At 43.6% G+C, this 17,305-nt stretch overlaps 1 protein-coding gene across 12 annotated transcripts in view; it reads left to right on the forward strand.

Annotated features, from left to right (window-relative positions):
- ACSL6 (acyl-CoA synthetase long chain family member 6) overlaps nt 1-17,305 on the forward strand; it is a 78,137-nt gene that overhangs the window by 44,414 nt on the left and 16,418 nt on the right. For 6 of the 12 annotated variants that reach the window (XM_081851064.1, XM_081851066.1, XM_081851059.1 and 3 more), the window contains 8 exons: nt 790-854; nt 3,734-3,835; nt 3,932-4,031; nt 5,966-6,144; nt 6,725-6,757; nt 8,146-8,197; nt 12,681-12,754; nt 15,643-15,720. In XM_081851064.1, the coding sequence (XP_081707190.1) occupies nt 790-854; nt 3,734-3,835; nt 3,932-4,031; nt 5,966-6,144; nt 6,725-6,757; nt 8,146-8,197; nt 12,681-12,754; nt 15,643-15,720 (683 nt within the window). Of the gene's footprint in view, nt 1-789; nt 855-3,733; nt 3,836-3,931; nt 4,032-5,965; nt 6,145-6,724; nt 6,758-8,145; nt 8,198-12,680; nt 12,755-15,642; nt 15,862-17,305 lie in introns of all 12 variants that reach the window. The other 6 variants (XM_081851057.1, XM_081851061.1, XM_081851063.1 and 3 more) reach the window with 2 other exon arrangements.

Here is a 17,305-nt window from a genome sequence, read left to right on the forward strand (position 1 = left end):
AACTGAACTTTGATGTTGACCAAGATTGGAAACTGCAATGGGCTGTTTGGGATCTAGAAAACGAGGTGGTGGTCCAAATTGTTCACTGTAATTGATTTTGCAACCCTTGCACATTGGTTCAAACAGCTTCAGCATCTAGCAGTATGAACTGTGTGTGCGCGCTTTCTGGCAGCCCCTCTTTGGGTCAACAGTAATCAGAGTATAAATTACTCTGTTCTGAAGCAAAAGAGATAATATCGCTAATTCCAGGAGGAGCTAAAATCATGCTATAACAATTCTACTAACCTTTAGGATAAATCTGATGTTATAATCACACCCTTCCACCCCTCCTGAAAAATATGCAGTATTTTGTTCTTGTTAGATGGAGGTTTTTCTTATTTTCCCTTCTGCCAAAGCAAACTGAACCAATGGGAGGTGACATTTAGAATGGAAGTATCAATCAGGTAATGATGATGCAGCCCTCTAGAGTCTAGATATATTAATAAGGCAGTGGAGGTGCTTAATGTCACAGTCACCTTCTCATTTCTAAATGAGAACACTGAATGGTCCTTGAGGGAACTTACAGAATGCAATATTCCATTAGGCAAGATAGCTTCTGTTTGCATTTGATGGTTCTCTGTATGAACTCCTGGACTGCTGACATACACCCTGACCTTGATAATAACAATGGTTTATTTTAGGCATGCTGTCCTGCTGAGGAGCACTCAGGCTGTCAGGAAGTGCATTATTAACCATCTTTTTGGGAAAGAATTATGGTTCTTATAGCTCATTTCATCTGATTTTCTTTAGAAAATGGCCCCTGCTTAGGATTCAGGAAACCAAAACAGCCTTACCAGTGGTTGACCTATAAAGAGGTGAGGTTCATGTTATATTTTTCTTAATAGAACAACAACATTAGAAGAGGGTTTTTGAATTATTGCTCTTGTGGAATATGTGTTCCTTCCACGCAGCAGTTTGTTGTGAACTTAGTAGAGCTCACATATGGAAGGTTTCTGTAGTGTCCATATGATGTTGTCCTCATTAAGATGACATCCCATATCTCCTTTCCAATTTTATCTGGTGTTATGTGTGTCTGCCGGTGTGGTTGCTCGAGAGTGAACAGGCAAGACTCCCACTGGTCTTTTCAAGGCTTTATTATCTGTACAAAACATTTACAGTGCAGAGTGTCTCAAGTCCATGTCTACTCACTCGCTAGCAGAATCTGGGAGTGGGCGGTCCTTAAACTTTCCCCAGCATAACAGTCTTTTGACCCCCATCCTGCGCCTCCCCTCTCTGCACATAAACTGACTACGCAGAGAGGGCGTGGGCAAAGGGGGACCTGCCTCCCCCCCACTTTGCTCAGGCCTGGTGTTGCGGCTCTTTCTAGCATCTTCCGAGCCCTGCATCCCTTCCCCACTGGAGGCGGGGCTTCCCTCCTCGCCAGAGGAAAGAGCTGCTTTGCACGATCTTCGGAGTCACCCTGTAACCCAACTGCCCTTCCACCTCTCACCTCCGAGCTGATGGCAGTTCCCTGACATCTGGATTTACTATTTCTGAAGGGAGGGAGGTTAAAATCAAATTATTTAATGGGAAAACAATATGGGACAGCATTTTGATGAATATGATGTTGTGTGGATACTGCACCAAACTTCCATGCATGAGAACCACCAAATTCACAGTAAACAACTCGTGTGTGTGTGTGTGTGTGTGTAGGTTCATTTTAGATATCATAAATCCCTGAATATTTTACAAAAACTATACCAATCAGTATTCCATTATTGCATCCATCAAAAGTTATTTACACTGTTTACTTTATCTTAATGCTGCCAGTGTTTTCAGCTGTACACAGTTATTTCCCATATATTCAATAAATGTTTTCCAACCTTCTTTAAATACATGTTCTTCTTGTTCTCTCATTCTATATGTTAAGTCTGCAAGTTATGCATATTCTGTCAACTTAAGTTGCCATTCTTCTTTGGTTCACAGTAAACAACTCTTTATGAAACGCGGGTGGCGCTGTGGGTTAAACCACAGAGCCTAGGGCTTGCTGATCAGAAGGTTGGCGGTTCGAATCCCTGCGACGGGGTGAGCTCCCGTTGTTTGGTCCCTGCTCCTGCCAACCTAGCAGTTTGAAAGCACATCAGTGCAAGTACCGTATTGTTCGCACCATAGGACGCACCAGACAATAGGACGCACCTTGTTTTAGAGGGGGGAGAACAAAGGAAAAAAATTCTTCTGCTCTCTGCCCAGCGCCCCTTCAGCGAAGCGGCAGGAAGAGCTCCGAGAGTGAGAGAATTTTCCCCCTTTTGTTTTCCCGCTCTAAAACAAGGTGCCGTTTAAGGTGCGTTCAGGCGGCTACCTTGGAAGCCTGGAGAGCGAGAGGGGTCGGTGCGCACCGACCCCTCTTGCTCTCCAGGCTTCAGGTTCCTTTCGACCTGCTCTTTGGGGCTGGCGGGGGAAGCCCACCACCAGCCCCAAAGAGCAGGTCAGGGAGCAGCGGCCATAGGTGCGCGTCACCTCTCCAGCCGGGAGAGGGTCGCGGGGGGCTGCTTTAGCCCCGTGCGTGCTCTCCTGGCTGGAGAGGTGACGCGCGCCTATGGAGGCTCCTGCCATAGGCGCGCGTCACCTCTCCAGCCGGGAGAGTGCACGCGGGGCTAAAGCAGCCCCCCGCGACCCTCTCCCGGCTGGAGAGGTGACGCGTGCATATGGCAGGAGCCTCCATAGCCGAGCGTCACCTCTCCAGCCGGGAGAGCGCGCGCGGGACTAAAGCAGCCCCCCGCGACCGTCTCCCGGCTGGAGACGCGGGGCTGGGGCGGGGGAAGCCCGAGCTTCCCCCTCCCCCAGAACGGGACCCAGAGCCATGCCAAAGCTGCACGCAGCTGTGGCATCGCTCTGGGAGCTTGCGGGGCTAGGGGAGGAAGAAGCCCTCCGCCAGCCTCCAAACCATGTCGGGAGACAGCGGGAGTGCGCGCTGCGCCTCTCCCACTGTCTCCCGAGTTTGCGGGGCTGGCGACGGGGAGGAGCAGGCTTCTCTCCCCCCCCCGCCAGCCTTCTAGCCAAGTCGGGGGACAGCGGGAAGGGCGCGCTACGCCTCTCCCGCTGTCTCCCGAGTTTGCGGGGCTGGCGACGGGGAGGAGCAGGCTTCTCCCCCCGCCAGCCTTCTAACCAAGTCGGGGGACAGCGGGATGGCGGCGTTCCGCCTCCCCGCTGTCCCCCGAGCTTGTGGGGCTGGCGGTGGGGCTCTCCTGAAGCCTGGAGAGCGAGAGGGGTCGGTGCGCACCGACCCCTCTCGCTCTCCAGCTTCAGCGAAAGCCTGCATTCACACCATAGGACGCACACACATTTCCCCTTCATTTTTGGAGGGGAAAAAGTGCGTCCTATGGTGCGAAAAATACGGTAGATAAATAGGTACCGCTGTGGCGGGAAGGTAAACGGCGTTTCTGTGCGCTGCTCTGGTTTTGCCAGAAGCGGCTTAGTCATGCTGGCCACATGACCTGGAAGCTGTATGCTGGCTCCCTCGGCCAGTAAAGCAAGATGAGTGCCGCAACCCCAGAGTTGTCTGCGACTGGACCTAATAGTCAGGGGTCCCTTTACCTTTACCTAAACAACTCTTTGGAGGTGCCCATACACTATAAGAGCTGTTTGTGAACAGACAAACACAAAATCCCTGTTAAGAATATCATTGGATTTGCCTAATGCAATGTGCAAGATGATCCTCTGTTAATTCTTCTTAAGTGTTTTCTTTTACTTTCAGGTTGCCGAAAGAGCAGAAGCATTGGGATCAGGTTTACTCCAAAAGGGGTGCAAACCATCAGCAAGTCAGTTTATTGGGGTTTTTGCACAAAACCGGCCAGAGGTGAGCTTCAAGAAAACCAGAGCCTTATCTCCAACTTCACATTTTATTCATATTTATTGCAAACTGTAACTTATACCTTTCATAATCTCCTTCCAGTGGATCATTTCTGAGCTGGCTTGCTATACCTATTCCATGGTTGTGGTTCCCCTGTATGATACGTTAGGCCCTGGAGCCATTCGTTATATTATCAACACAGGTAAAAAGAAATGTAGATTCATTGTGAGTAAATAGCTTCATAGAAAGCTATTTTTGCTATGTAAAACAGCAACCGTTTTGGCTGTTCAAAGAGAGCATTATTTCACCAATAAGAATCGCTTCACTTCTGAATCCTCACTTTCTAGTGAAATGTTAAAAGAGGAAAACAGAAGGTCTTACACACACACAAAAGACTGACTGGGTGTTTACAGGTGGTTGTTTTATCACACGACTGATATATAATGGTACTCCTTGGCAGGATGATATAGCCAACCAAGCTACCCTAGGGCAGTTTGGTTGACTGTGTGTTTTATTGTGTATGTTGTCAAGCCAATATCAACATTGTGATATTTAATAGGTACTTTTAGTGTTAATGGGATGTGGGTGGCACTGTGGGTTAAACCACAGAGCCTAGGACTTGCTGATCAGAAGGTCGGCAGTTCGAATCCCTGAGACGGGGTGAGCTCCCATTCCTCGGTCCCTGCTCATGCCAACCTACCAGTTCGAAAGCACGTCAAAGTGCAAGTAGATAAATAGGTACCGCTCCGACGGGAAGGTAAACGGCGTTTCCGTGTGGTGCTCTGGTTTGCCAGAAGTGGCTTAGTCATGTTGGCCACATGACCCGGAAGCTGTACGCCGGCTCCCTCGGCCAATAAAGCGAGATGAGCACCGCAACCCCAGAGTCGTCTGCGACTGGACCTAACGGTCAGGGGTCCCTTTACCTTTACCTTTTAGTGTTAATATTCAAATACTGCATCTTTTTAAGATCCTTTACCAAATCCTCATTCCCTACCAAAAAAAAGCTATTAAAATTTCAGCAGGGCAATCAGACCTAACCTGTCAAATTCATACCTTTGAATGCACTTCAGAAGATACCCAAGGAATTTGAACATTAAGCACTAGTATCAACAGAGTCTAATTGTGTCTCTGAAATGGTTTCCTTTTTGGAGTTCCAGGGTAACACTAGTTCATTTCAGCAGTCATCCACTGGCAATATGGTACCAGAACACCTGCACTTTCATTTTGTGTTTTGGCTTTTTTTCTGGCAACAATCATTTCCCATCAGAAAAGATCAATCTCTCTGCTCCCTTTCTTTTTAAACTAAAACAACTGAAGGCGTATACCAGTATTTCCAAAGGAAAACTGTCATAAAATGTGTGTGTGTGTTATTTTGTATCCTGCTTTTTGCCCAAAGACCCCAAAATGGCTCATGACATTTATAAAGTAGGGCACTTTCAGCCATGGGGAGAGTCAGGCCAGAAGATGAAGAACAAGTTGAAAACTAGGAGAACAAGTTGAAAACTAAAATTTTAAAATATTGAAATCAAGATCCACAGAAGAAAGCAAGGGTGGTTGATGAGCCTGGAAAAGCAAAAGCTGTTAAATTAAGGAATTGGTGTATTTGTTTATTTGAGCTATTCCGCTGTATCGACCCGGGTGAAGTACAAAACATAGGCTGATATCTGGTGCTGGTCATACTCCAAAAAAATCCATCCACTTAAGACGATTGATTTCAGTGCTCTATTGTGAATATGACTCAGTTGGACATCACCTATTAAATAAAAGCTAGCCAACCAAATAATAAAATAAGCAACATACTAAAATGCATGAATGAACAAAAAAGTCAGTTAAACACCAGAGTAGGTGAATCAACATAAAGCTCTTAAAATGCATTGGCAAATGAATAAACCTTAAGCTGTGCATTGAAATGATAACAGTGTTGGTCCTGATTCTTCCTGTAAAGGGTGGGAGGGCATTTCACAGATGGGAGGCCACCACAGAAAAGGCTCCTCTGCATTCCTATATCTCTTTGTATAGTGGTCAGTGACAAATTTCAATGGAGGGCGGATTATGATTTTTTAAAAAGAGAAATGTGTTGACACTGCACTGCAATTTTTTCAAACTTATTTTCTGTTTGTTTCTTTGTGTGTTTAGCTGATATTTCTATAGTAGTTTGTGATAAGCCTGAAAAAGCCAGAGTCCTCTTAGAAAATGTAGAGAAAAAACAAACTCCGGGCTTGAAATTCATTGTTTTGATGGACCCTTTTGAGAAGGATCTTAAAGAAAGAGGGCAAAAGTGTGGAGTTCAAATCCAGGCTATGCAGGAAGTAGAGGTAAGGTTCTTATGCACTGTTTAACTGATCTCACGTTACACTGTTTGCAGTTAAGCAGCAGTTCTACAGAATTATAACAAATTAAAGTTATGTGATATGCCATCATAGTGTGTGTGTGTGTGTGTGTGTGTGTGTGTGTGTGTGAGAAGACTTGTCAAGACTAGCACAAGTATAAAATGCACTGATGGACAATCAAAGATGGCCAAAGTAATAATAATAAGAGGTGATTATTTTTTATGTCTATGCTTTTCATTGTGCAAACTGTTTTTCCTCTTATTTGTCGCCATCTGATATTACAACATGACACAAGCAGATGAGAGGCACACTGCAGAAAGGCATCTGCAGAAAGCATAGCCCTGGTGACTCAAGAAAGTGGGCCAATCCACAGGCTATAGCATGGGTGGCTAACCTCTGGCCTTCCAGATGATGTTGGGACCCCCAGCCAGCATGGCCAATGGTCAAGGATGATATTCCAGCAACATCTAAAGGGCACCAGGTTAGCCACCTTCCTGCTGCAAGGAAAGGCCTTTGGCCAATCCACATATATTAAATTGTTCTCCTTTTTATTAAATCCTTTCAGGACTGTGGTCGAGAAAGTTGGCGTGCCCCTGTAGTGAGTATAACCCCTTTTATTCCACACTGAACGTTTCCTCATAAACAATGAGCACAATTTACCACAACCGTCTCCTGTGCAAGCATAACTGAAATGAATGAAAGCTGCAGAATAGCCTGTCTCTGTCCTTGTGCATGGCCCATTTGTTTTAATGAAAGTTGGTACAGGGGTCTTTGTAGATGATTCTCATATTTAAGTACCATGTGGTTTTAAATGGAATCCAAGTTACTTGTGAAAAGCACAATTGGCCACGTTTCTTGCTGTGTATTAGAAGTTGTGCCCCTGGGTCCCTTTTTTCTTTTTGGGGGGGGGGAATATTTCAGCTTAATGGACAAGGCATGAGATAAGTAAAATGGGAGTAAGATGGGGAAGGGAAATTTGCTTTGGAGGAGGAGGTATGACACTTGGTAAATATAGTCTAGTACAGATAAGTGCCTAGCCAAACGACATGCTAGAGATGGCCACTGAAACAGTTATTACAAAGGCCCCTTCATTACAAAGCACCCTGGGTAAACAAACTGAGTGCTTAAACATTCAATATGATCAAAGACTACAAAGTGATCCACTGTGAGGCAGAAATTAAAAATTCTGAATTTTTCTCACGTGAAGTATCAGCTGAGAAAAAATAAAGCAGTGAACTCTGAGAAAATGACTGTGCTGGGCACCTACTACCCAACTACCTAAGTTCAGACAGCAGCACCAGAGCTGCTAGAAGGCTGGGAATCACTTAAACTAACAGTACAAACAGGATCGACTTGTTAATTAGCTGCGCTGAGGCCGCAGGCTGGCAGCAGATCCTTCACATACCTTTGCTCCTCCGGCTGCAGATAGGAGTTACTGCCATCCTAGTTGCCCCTGAGGGGCAAGGTCCCTCTGCCACTACCTGCTCCTCTCCAGACTCTACTTTTTCCTCCCTTGACACCCTCAATGTGCTGGGGCTTCCCTGCACCACTTCCAGTCGCCTCAGGTGACAGAGGAGGAGGGAGCTGAGGGCACCAATTTATGATTTCCCTCAAGTGGCTAAATATCATGGGCCAGCCCTGAGTACAATCTCTTACTCAGAGGTAAGTCCCATTGCATCCAGTGGGACTTAGTCCCAGCTAAGTGTGCATATGATTGTAGCCCAGCACTCCTGCATGGCAAGTTATTCAAAGAAAGTCATCTGCTTCGTATGCTTGGAACAAAATACTTTGGCCGGAGGGACAAGGAATTCACACAGTGGGAAAGCATAATAATTTCTCTCAAACCTGCACTGTAAGGTTAAAAATGGATAAGCAATGTACAAGGAGCTCCCTGCTCTCCTTGGGAAGGAAGGCTGGGGTGTAAATCATATAAATAAGTAAAATAAATAAACTAAGACATTTCTTTTTCTTCCATGACTTTTCTAGCCTCCTCGACCAGAAGATCTATCAATAGTCTGTTTTACTAGTGGCACTACAGGTAAACTTTACCAGTTTTGCAACAGTTTTAATAATGGTGACATTGTACAGAAAAGCATTTTGATTCCATTAAAATAATATGTAAATAGATATCAGATGTATGTAAATTTAAGTTATGTATATATTTTGAAACGTATTTCATATATACCAGAAAGGATATGAAAATATACTACTATACAAATTGTAGTACACTGGCAGATGAGAAACGGATGGACTGCTGCTTTGTCAGTTATTTAAATTTGTGCATTGCATTTTGAAAAATTATAGAAACATGTATGCAGAGGATATCACTAGTGAGGATATCATTAGTTTTAGTTTAACATTGCTTATTAAGTTTACTATTAAAAAAAATAAAAGTCAGCCTAGCTGAACCATTACAGCTAATGAGCCAAAGTCTCTTATCACTTGAAATGTTCACTGATGTAAAAAAATAATAATAACAGCTCCTGTTTTCGGATTCTGATTATTTTAACCATGTAGCCAATCCCTCTTCATTTTCTAGCAGGACATAATGAGAACTACAAACAGATCACTGCCAATATCCATGGGCTTTATCCTGAGTAACTTAGTCAGGATCCAATGTTACCCAGCAGCAAAGTAAAAAAAAAAAGCGCTAGAAAACTAAAGATAACAGAAACAATGAAATGCTGCCGCCCTGAAAAAAACTCTACTTGTATCATTCTCCTTAAGCCTCTCCAACCAGAGGAAGCAGGCATATTGTCCACCACCATAACCTTACTAGCCCCTCTTAGGAATTGACTTTGATAGAAAACAAGATGATTGCAAGATGATTGTGACAGTTCTTTCAAAACTGTGCCAAATGTCCCTTCTGAAAACCTGCCATAACTAAATGGTTGCATCCAAGTGATCCAAGAAGCTATCTACTAATTTTTATGACATTAATTCTGACAGGGTCGGAATAACTGATTCCAGTAAGATGACAAATGATAAAGTGATACTGTATTCTATAGTGGCAAGACATACTTAAGAGTTGAGGTTGGACACGGCCACCGCCAAAGAAAAAAAGTTATGAATTGCCATGACTGAAGAAGCTGAGTATTTCTTGTTTGAGGCAAGGCATAAAATATAACACAAATAATCTTTACATTTCTTCTACTTTCTCAGAAATTCACTTTTATAATAATAATAATAATAATAATAATAATAATAATAATAATAATAATTTTTTATACCCTGCCCATCTGGGCGGCTTCCAACAAAACACTAAAATACAATAACCTATTAAACATTAAAAGCTTCCCTAAACAGGGCTGCCTTCAGATGTCTTCTAAACGTTTGGTAGATATTTTTCTCTTTGACATCTGGTGGGATGGCATTCCACAGGGCGGGTGCCACTACCGAGAAGGTTCCCTGTAGCTTGGCTTCTCGCAGTGAGGGAACCACCAGAAGGCCCTCATCACTGGACCTCAGTGTCTGGGTAGAACGATGGAGGTGGAGACACTCCTTCAGGTATACTGGACCGAGGCCGTTTAGGGCTTTAAAGGTCAGCACCAACACTTTGAATTGTGCTCGGAAACGTACTGGGATATTAATCTGTGAGCCTAACAATTTTTTTTTAAAAAAAAACCTTCTTGATTGAGTCTTTTTAGCTACTGCCAAAGATGCTGAAACAGTCACTGGTGGCAATGAAGATCAATTATTTTATAACTGTAGGACAAAATCTCTTTTAACAAGAACTCTGTGTGTTTTGCATATTAAGTTTTTGGAATTTAAAATGCTCCTAGTGTGTGTTAGGCTAAGGGTGTGTAGACTGTGGCGCCATTTCCTGACCCAATTGAATGGCCACTGAGCAATGGAATTTTTCCCTAGGCATTTGGATTGTGTGCTGGTTTTGATCTGGATCTGATGGAAGGGCTCCAGGTGTCTGGGTGCTGCTGTTCGCATCCACATTTACATTTAACAATGTCAGTGTGATGTTTTCCGCAGCATGCTTTTGCTCTTGTATGAGTTGTGCAACACACCGGTCTAGTTCAGACGTAATGCTACACCATAGCAATTAAGCACAGCTTTCCAGATTGTCCAAACACAGACATTCTGTGGTTAATCTTAAATGTAGTTAGCAAAAGTAAGCCAGTTTCAAGGCATAGTTAGCTTGCTGGTCTGAGGGCAAATCATGCAACCACCTTGCTGAAGCTAAGCAAGTCCAGCTCTGGTCAGTGCCTGGCTGGGTGAACCACATGTACAGAACCACATGTACACTGGCTTGGATTCCATGATGAAAGAAAGGTAGGCTGTAAATGTAGAAAAATAAACAAACATAATGAATAGTTTATGAAGCTGGTTTGTTTTTAGCCGCCATGGTTAAGACAGAGCACAGTTTTAGGGTTCAGTATTAAATGCTAAACCATAATAATAATAATAATAATAATAATAATAATAATAATAATAATTTATTATTTATACCCCGCTCATCTGGCTGAGTTTCCCCAGCCACTCTGGGCGGCTTCCGATCAAGTGTTAAAAACAATACAGAATTAAATATTAAAAACTTCCCTAAACAGGCCTGCCTTCAGATGTCTTTTAAAAAGAAGATAGCTGCTTATTTCCTTCACATCGAAGGGAGGGCATTCCACAGGGCGGGCGCCACTACCGAGAAGGCCCTCTGTCTGCTTCCCTGTAACCTCACTTCTCGCAATGAGGGAACCGCCAGAAGGCCCTCGGCGCTGGATCTCAGTGTTCGGGCTAAACGATGGGGGTGGAGACGCTCCTTCAGGTATACAGGACCGAGGCCGTTTAGGGCTTTAAAGGTCAGCACCAACACTTTGGATTGTGCTCGGAAACGTACTGGGAGCCAATGCAGATCTCTCAGGACTGGTGTTATGTGGTCCCGGTGGCCACTCCCAGTCACCAGTCTAGCTGCCGCATTCTGGATTAATTGCTGTTTCCGGGTCAATCTAAAGTGGAAGTGGAATCTGCTGATCTAGTTGTGGCTGTGTGAGAGGAGAATGAATGAGTGAACAAGCCTGGGGCAGCGGGAGGGCTAGGTTCCTTCTCCTAACAGGAAACCATTTTTGCCTTCAACATGACTTCTTTTCCTGCTTCCTGCCATGTTGAGGTGGCAGCACTAGAAATTGCAGCCTAAATATGCTTGGGACCCTCCAGGACAGCAGGAGGGAGGGTGCAATGGCTGTAGGAGAAAAGGGAAATTTGTGAACATAGCTCCTGTTCATTGAAGCCTTCAATGGATCAAAGAGCCTTCTGTGAATGGAAGTACGCCATACAAAATAGCCCTAAGTGTTTTAAATAAAAATAATTATCATTTCTAGTCTAAACATCAGTCAGGGACTATCTAGGATGTGAGACACAGTCCAAATCAGAGGCTTGGAACCAAACCCTGTTCTTTACCTTGGTGTACATTCTTCCCATATACACACATACACTTCTGACTTGCCCTACAGGTGTTGAGCCAAGCCAAGCAGTTTTAGTTAACACGGTTATTGTATTAACACAATTAATGATAGATCCATTGCTGCTAATTTAGATGTCACTTATGGACAAAATTCTGGCCAAAAACATGTTGCTGTCTGAGTCAAGGGGCAAGATGGTGCTGCCTCCCATATTCCTCACAGAAAAACCAAATGGATTGCTTTAGAGAAATCCCAGTGAGTGTCTTAAGCAATACTGAAGTAATGGTTTGACATATATAAAGCTATAACACACAAACCTTTGAAAACATTTAAAAGCTGCTTGCTTTTCAAGGTAGTCCAGGAGCAAGCATGTTCATTTTAATGATACTTCAAAATGAGGTCACTTGGAGGAAAAGCTTATTGTGCCCTCTTTCAACACCAGACAGAAAAGTATTCCTCAGGAAATGGAAAAGGTTGATTGCTAGTGGTCCCTGGAGGTTCGTTTTGTGGTTACATGTGGGGCTTTTTACACCTCCCTTCCATGAGTATGCTTTCTTTAAAACTAGGGCAATTAAAGCATTTAAAATTGTTAAAGTGCTCAACACATCAGCTGAGAATGTGCATCCTTTTATGGCTCACTGTATACTAGATAATCCAGAGGCAGTTTCCTGAGAGAGTCCAGTGGTGCTGGTTGTCTCTGCTGTATACCGACTATAATCTTCCCTTCAGTCTTGTCTATGACAATAGTGTTCACAAAAGTCTAATTTCATCTGCATGATAGGCATAACGGAAGGGAATCCTGATTTAACTACAGCTGTGCTGGGATTTCAAATGTATGCACGAGCTCAGTTTGAGTCACTGAGGTGGTTCTGCTTTATCAGTGGTGGAGAATCTGTGGTGCTTCAGGTTTTGCTGGACTCCTCCCATCATCCCTGACCATTGGTCCTGCTGGCTGGGGCTGATGTAAGGCGAAAGTCCAGAAACATGTGGCATGCTGCAGGTTCCTCATCTCCATATTATGCTTTGGTCCAGAAAAAGAAACGGGATTTCCCTTTAATTCAACTTTGGAAACTCTTAAGTGTTCCTTTGATGTATTTTTCTTCTTCCATTCTCCAGGTAACCCTAAAGGTGCTATGCTGACTCATGGGAATGTGGTTGCTGATTTTTCAGGTTTTTTGAAAGTGACAGAGGTGAATATTCTATCTGATTTATTTATGTTGCAAAAAAAATTCAGCAGAATGTATAACATGCGGTGAATCGGTTACTTTGATGTGGAAACAGCTACCGGATGTGAAACTGCCTTTTTGAGAGGTCCTCCTTGCCTTGGTGCATCTGGTGATACTCTTTCAAACAGAGCTGGGTTGAGTGTGGTTTTTTTGCAGGATGCTGAAATCTCCAGATCCATCAAAATAATTCAGGTATCAGTTAAGATACCAGCCTACAATGGTCAGTGAGTCTTTTTCTACATAGAAAAGGTTTCAGAATTTTGTTTAAGTCTTTATCCTCTTTTGTATGAGGATAACATCCCAACTTGAGGATAAAGTTAGAAATATTTTGGAAAGAGGGAAGCAAATCAGGGCTGGAGCAGTGTGTCCTCAGCTTCAAAATGAGATAGCAGTCCGTGTTACCTAAAATGGGTCACAGAACTCTGAACGCTTCTTCTCTTTGTGCTCTGGAATAATTGCCAGTAGGAATGTCATTTTCCATCATTCTCTGTCTGTCTCTCTCTCTCTGTACTCCAGATTGGAGTATATACCATAAATGTGTTTTCCTACAGTAAAGCTTCATCTGCATTGCTGAAAAACCTCAGTCTCGTGCAGTGCCTTATTAGGTGCACTGATAGTCCTTCCCATTGTATTTACCAACTCTTCTAACTGGTTGACTTTTGCTTTCTTAAAGCATGGGTCCTACAATTAATGCAGTAGCAGGAAGCATGGTGGGGCCGTGCCACTCATCTGACCTCCCTCCAGCTGAATCACTACTGCATACCATGATGATGAGGGACAGTGGCAAGGCAGTACAGTGCAAATGCACCAGCAGGAGCACTGTATTAGTTCCGCAGGCACGTTGGCACTGTGCTAACCTTAGTGGCATCTTGCTCTTTCCCCTCTCCATCCTGGTATGCAGCAGCGACTCAGTCAGAGGAACTTCAGCTGAGTGGCAGAGGCCTACCACGCTGTCAGCTTCTGTATTTATGTAAGTCATAATTCATAGGGGCTTACATGGATATAATCTCCTGTAAGACTGTGAGGAGTTATCACCGTAATATGAGAAGGAAATATAATTGTAAAATGTAGCCACAGGTGATTCCTTCTGTGCATTGCTCTTCTTGGTTTGAATCTGAAATAATGTAATGTCTTTGGAGGTTAAATGAGAACCTAGAATCAATGATGGGTTGTAAAAATAGGATCAAATTATCCTACATCAAAGCATTGTTAAATCAAAGGATTTGTCCAGCCTTAGCAAGAATGTGTTGGACTGTTTGGTACGATTGAGGAACATGTGCCATCAGTCTCTCTGTTCCTGGATGAATGCATCCAGAAGAAAGTTACTTTATATAGTCCTGTTCTTAGAATCACTAAACAGGATTAGAAACACCACTCCACATTTTAGATGTGTGATGTATGATCACTGTCGTTTCAGTTAGTTTGCCATGATTTCCATAGCCAAAATAAATAAATAAATAGTAGCTTAAAGGTTGGTAGCTTAATTCTTTTTGCCATTCATGAGCATGTTTAGTGTTACGGGCTGGGCTTACAATTCCGTAGCAGTTTAATTCCACGTCAATTACCCTTCAAGTGTCCTTATGGACAATGTGGATCAAACTCACTTTCCTTTAAAAAAAAATTGAACAAAAGAGAGGAAGATAAAAAGATGGCCTCTTCCAGTGAGAAAACTTTGTGATCATGGTAGCAAAAATCTGCTGGGTATTAACTGATGTTACGTTATCATTTAAAGTTGATATCCAAGTGCCGATTTAAGCCATAGCAGGCGTCTAATACTTTAAGTCTGCAAGATTAGTTCATAAGGTTGCCTTCTTTTTCTCTCCCTAGTAGGATTTCTATGCCAAGCTGCCTGGTAGGAAAAATCTAATCTATTAAATTTTGGTTATCAAATTGCCTTTGTATCCCCGCAACATGTCACCTGCTACATTTCTGTTGAAGAACATAGGAAGCTGTCTTATAAACTGAGTCCGACCATTGGTCTGTCTGTCTCAGTATCTAACACTGACTGGCAGCAGCTCTCCAGAATTTCAAACAGGAACCTTTTCCAGCCCTACCTGGAAATACCAGGGATTGGACCTGGAACTTTTTGCAACCAAAGCACATAGGTTCCAGCACTGAGCCACAGCCCTGCTTATCAGGTAGCTTATTAGTGGCAAAAGAATCCTGCCAGGGAGGGGTGAGGATCCTGTCAACCTTATGATCCAATCTTCTGGTCTTGAGCTGTACTAATGCTCAAATGGGTATTTGGAAACAAAATTTAAATCATTTGCCATACACGGTGTGCAAAAAAGATCTGCTGTAGCCGAGTGGTGCAGGACACACTTTGCACGCAAAAGGTCTTCGGTTCAGTTCCCAGCATCTGAAATCTGCATCCAGTCAGTGCAGAGCGATAGACTGTGGCTTCCCATGCTCCCAATTCAGGTGAATGTTGGCACTTGGCTTTGTTGTTTAGCAACCAGACACCTTTGCAGGAAACCTCTTAGGAGAAAAGAGCTATGCCTTACCTTGGAATATCACAGGGCAACAGAAGTGTCAAGGACAGAGGACATGAAGCCCAAGCGCATTGGTTGAAGGGCATGCTCGCCACCCAGCTCTCCGCATGTGCCCTGCGCAGCGGAGAGCGCTCTCTTCATACGTCCCTGTGTTCTTCACCACTCCTGCTAACATAGTTCCATTGGTGTTGTGGCCTAACGCATTACTTCAAACACTGTTCTCTTTTTTCTCGCTTAATAATCTTTACCCCTTTTGCTCCTCTTGGTGCCATTTTTCTTTTTTATTGTTTTATGACTTTCTTGTTGTGTCTTCCTGTCAGTGTTTCTTTCCTTTCTGTCTCCCATGCCCTTCATCTGCAGAAAGTGATCTTTCCGAGACAGGACGATGTGCTCATCTCCTTCCTGCCTTTGGCTCACATGTTTGAGAGAGTGATCCAGGTAAGAAACCTGTCTAGACTGACCCGGGCCTTGCGGGGCTCCTTGTTTTTGTTTTTTTTCCAGAGTCAGTGGTCTCCTACATATGAGGATGCACACATTTCCTATTTGCCTTTAGCACACATGTTTGAGAGAATGGTACAGGTAAGGTCTTAGTGTCAGTGGAAGTCCACTAATTCCCCTTGATCAATGAGTCTGCTAATGGTCACATTTGTATGCCACACTAAACTGTAGTTTAGCATGATGCGCATAAGCTGCACTGAGTTGCAGTGTCAGGCTTACACACTCCTCCTCCTCTGCATAGCTGAGAAAAGGAGTTTCCACAAGCCCAGTTCAAAGCATAGTTTCTTGAAGCTGTATTGTTTAAACTAACCATAGTTAACATTAAGAACAGCTCTAGGTTTAGGCAACATGGGAAACAACGCTTAACCAAAAGTGAAGGCTTTTGAACTCCTTCTCATGGCTACATGGAAGTAAGAGAGGGGAGGAGAGGGAAGAGCCTGAGGCAGGCATAGGCAAACTCAGCCCTCCAGATGTTTTGGGACTACAACTCCCATCATCCCTAGCTAAAAGGACCAATGGTCAGGGATGATGGGAGTTGTAGTCCCAAAACATCTGGAGGGCTGAGTTTGCCTGGCCTGAGGCTTAATGCTGCCTGTGCACATCCATGTTTTAGCCATGGTTTGGGTTTTACCGTGGATTCAGTGGCTGCAATCTGGTTTGCAACTACAGCCTGTCTACTGTAAAAGTAAAAACACTTACACTCCAGAAATGCCATGGGCTATTTGACAGGGGGAATTTTCAAGCTCAGTTCTTTGGCACCACCCCACCCCAGACTATATCTCCCAACTTCCAGCTTCTGCAGAACCTGTCTGCTGTAGCATAATAGGATACTGACTGCTCCAAAACTAGTGCTGAAATTTCTAGTGGACTTATACATGACTGAATGAGCATTCTTTTATTCCACTGACTTAAAGCTGGGTCTGAAGAAAACTGTCCCCAACAGAGCCTGAATCACAGCACCAAGTGTAGTTTTCCTTTAGCAAGGAAACAAATATCAACAAATAAAGGTCTCTTTTGAAGAAACTTTTATATAAATTTGAGATTAATTTAGTTACCATGCAAAAGAACGGAAAGGCCCAAAGGTTAAATAATAACAACATATTATTTTCTGAGAGAGGCTAGAAATTGGACAACTCTTGATAACAGATTTGGGGGTGGGGAGGAGAAAAATGCCTCCCTATCCCATTCTGCTAAGATATTCCTTCTGTCAATGGACAGGCAGCATTGAGTACTCCCCCACCGAAATTAACAACTGGAGAGGCAGTTTTCACAAGCACCATAATGACAGTAGCTGCTGCCAGTTTATAAATCATCTGGTTCACATATTACATTGTCTATGCTAACATATACTGGGAAAAGTACAAGACCCTTTGCATGCAGGTGTCCTGGCTCCCACCCAATACACAGAAACCCTAATGTGTTGGTAAGAAGAGATGTTTATTTAGGCAAGCAATGGTACAAGGTCAGCAGAAGACAAAGAGTTCAGGAATCAGGGAATACTTTCAGAACTGGATGGAAGCAACAA

Source organism: Podarcis erhardii (genome assembly GCF_964252035.2).
Source record: "Podarcis erhardii genome assembly, chromosome: 2".
NCBI lineage: Eukaryota > Metazoa > Chordata > Lepidosauria > Squamata > Lacertidae > Podarcis > Podarcis erhardii.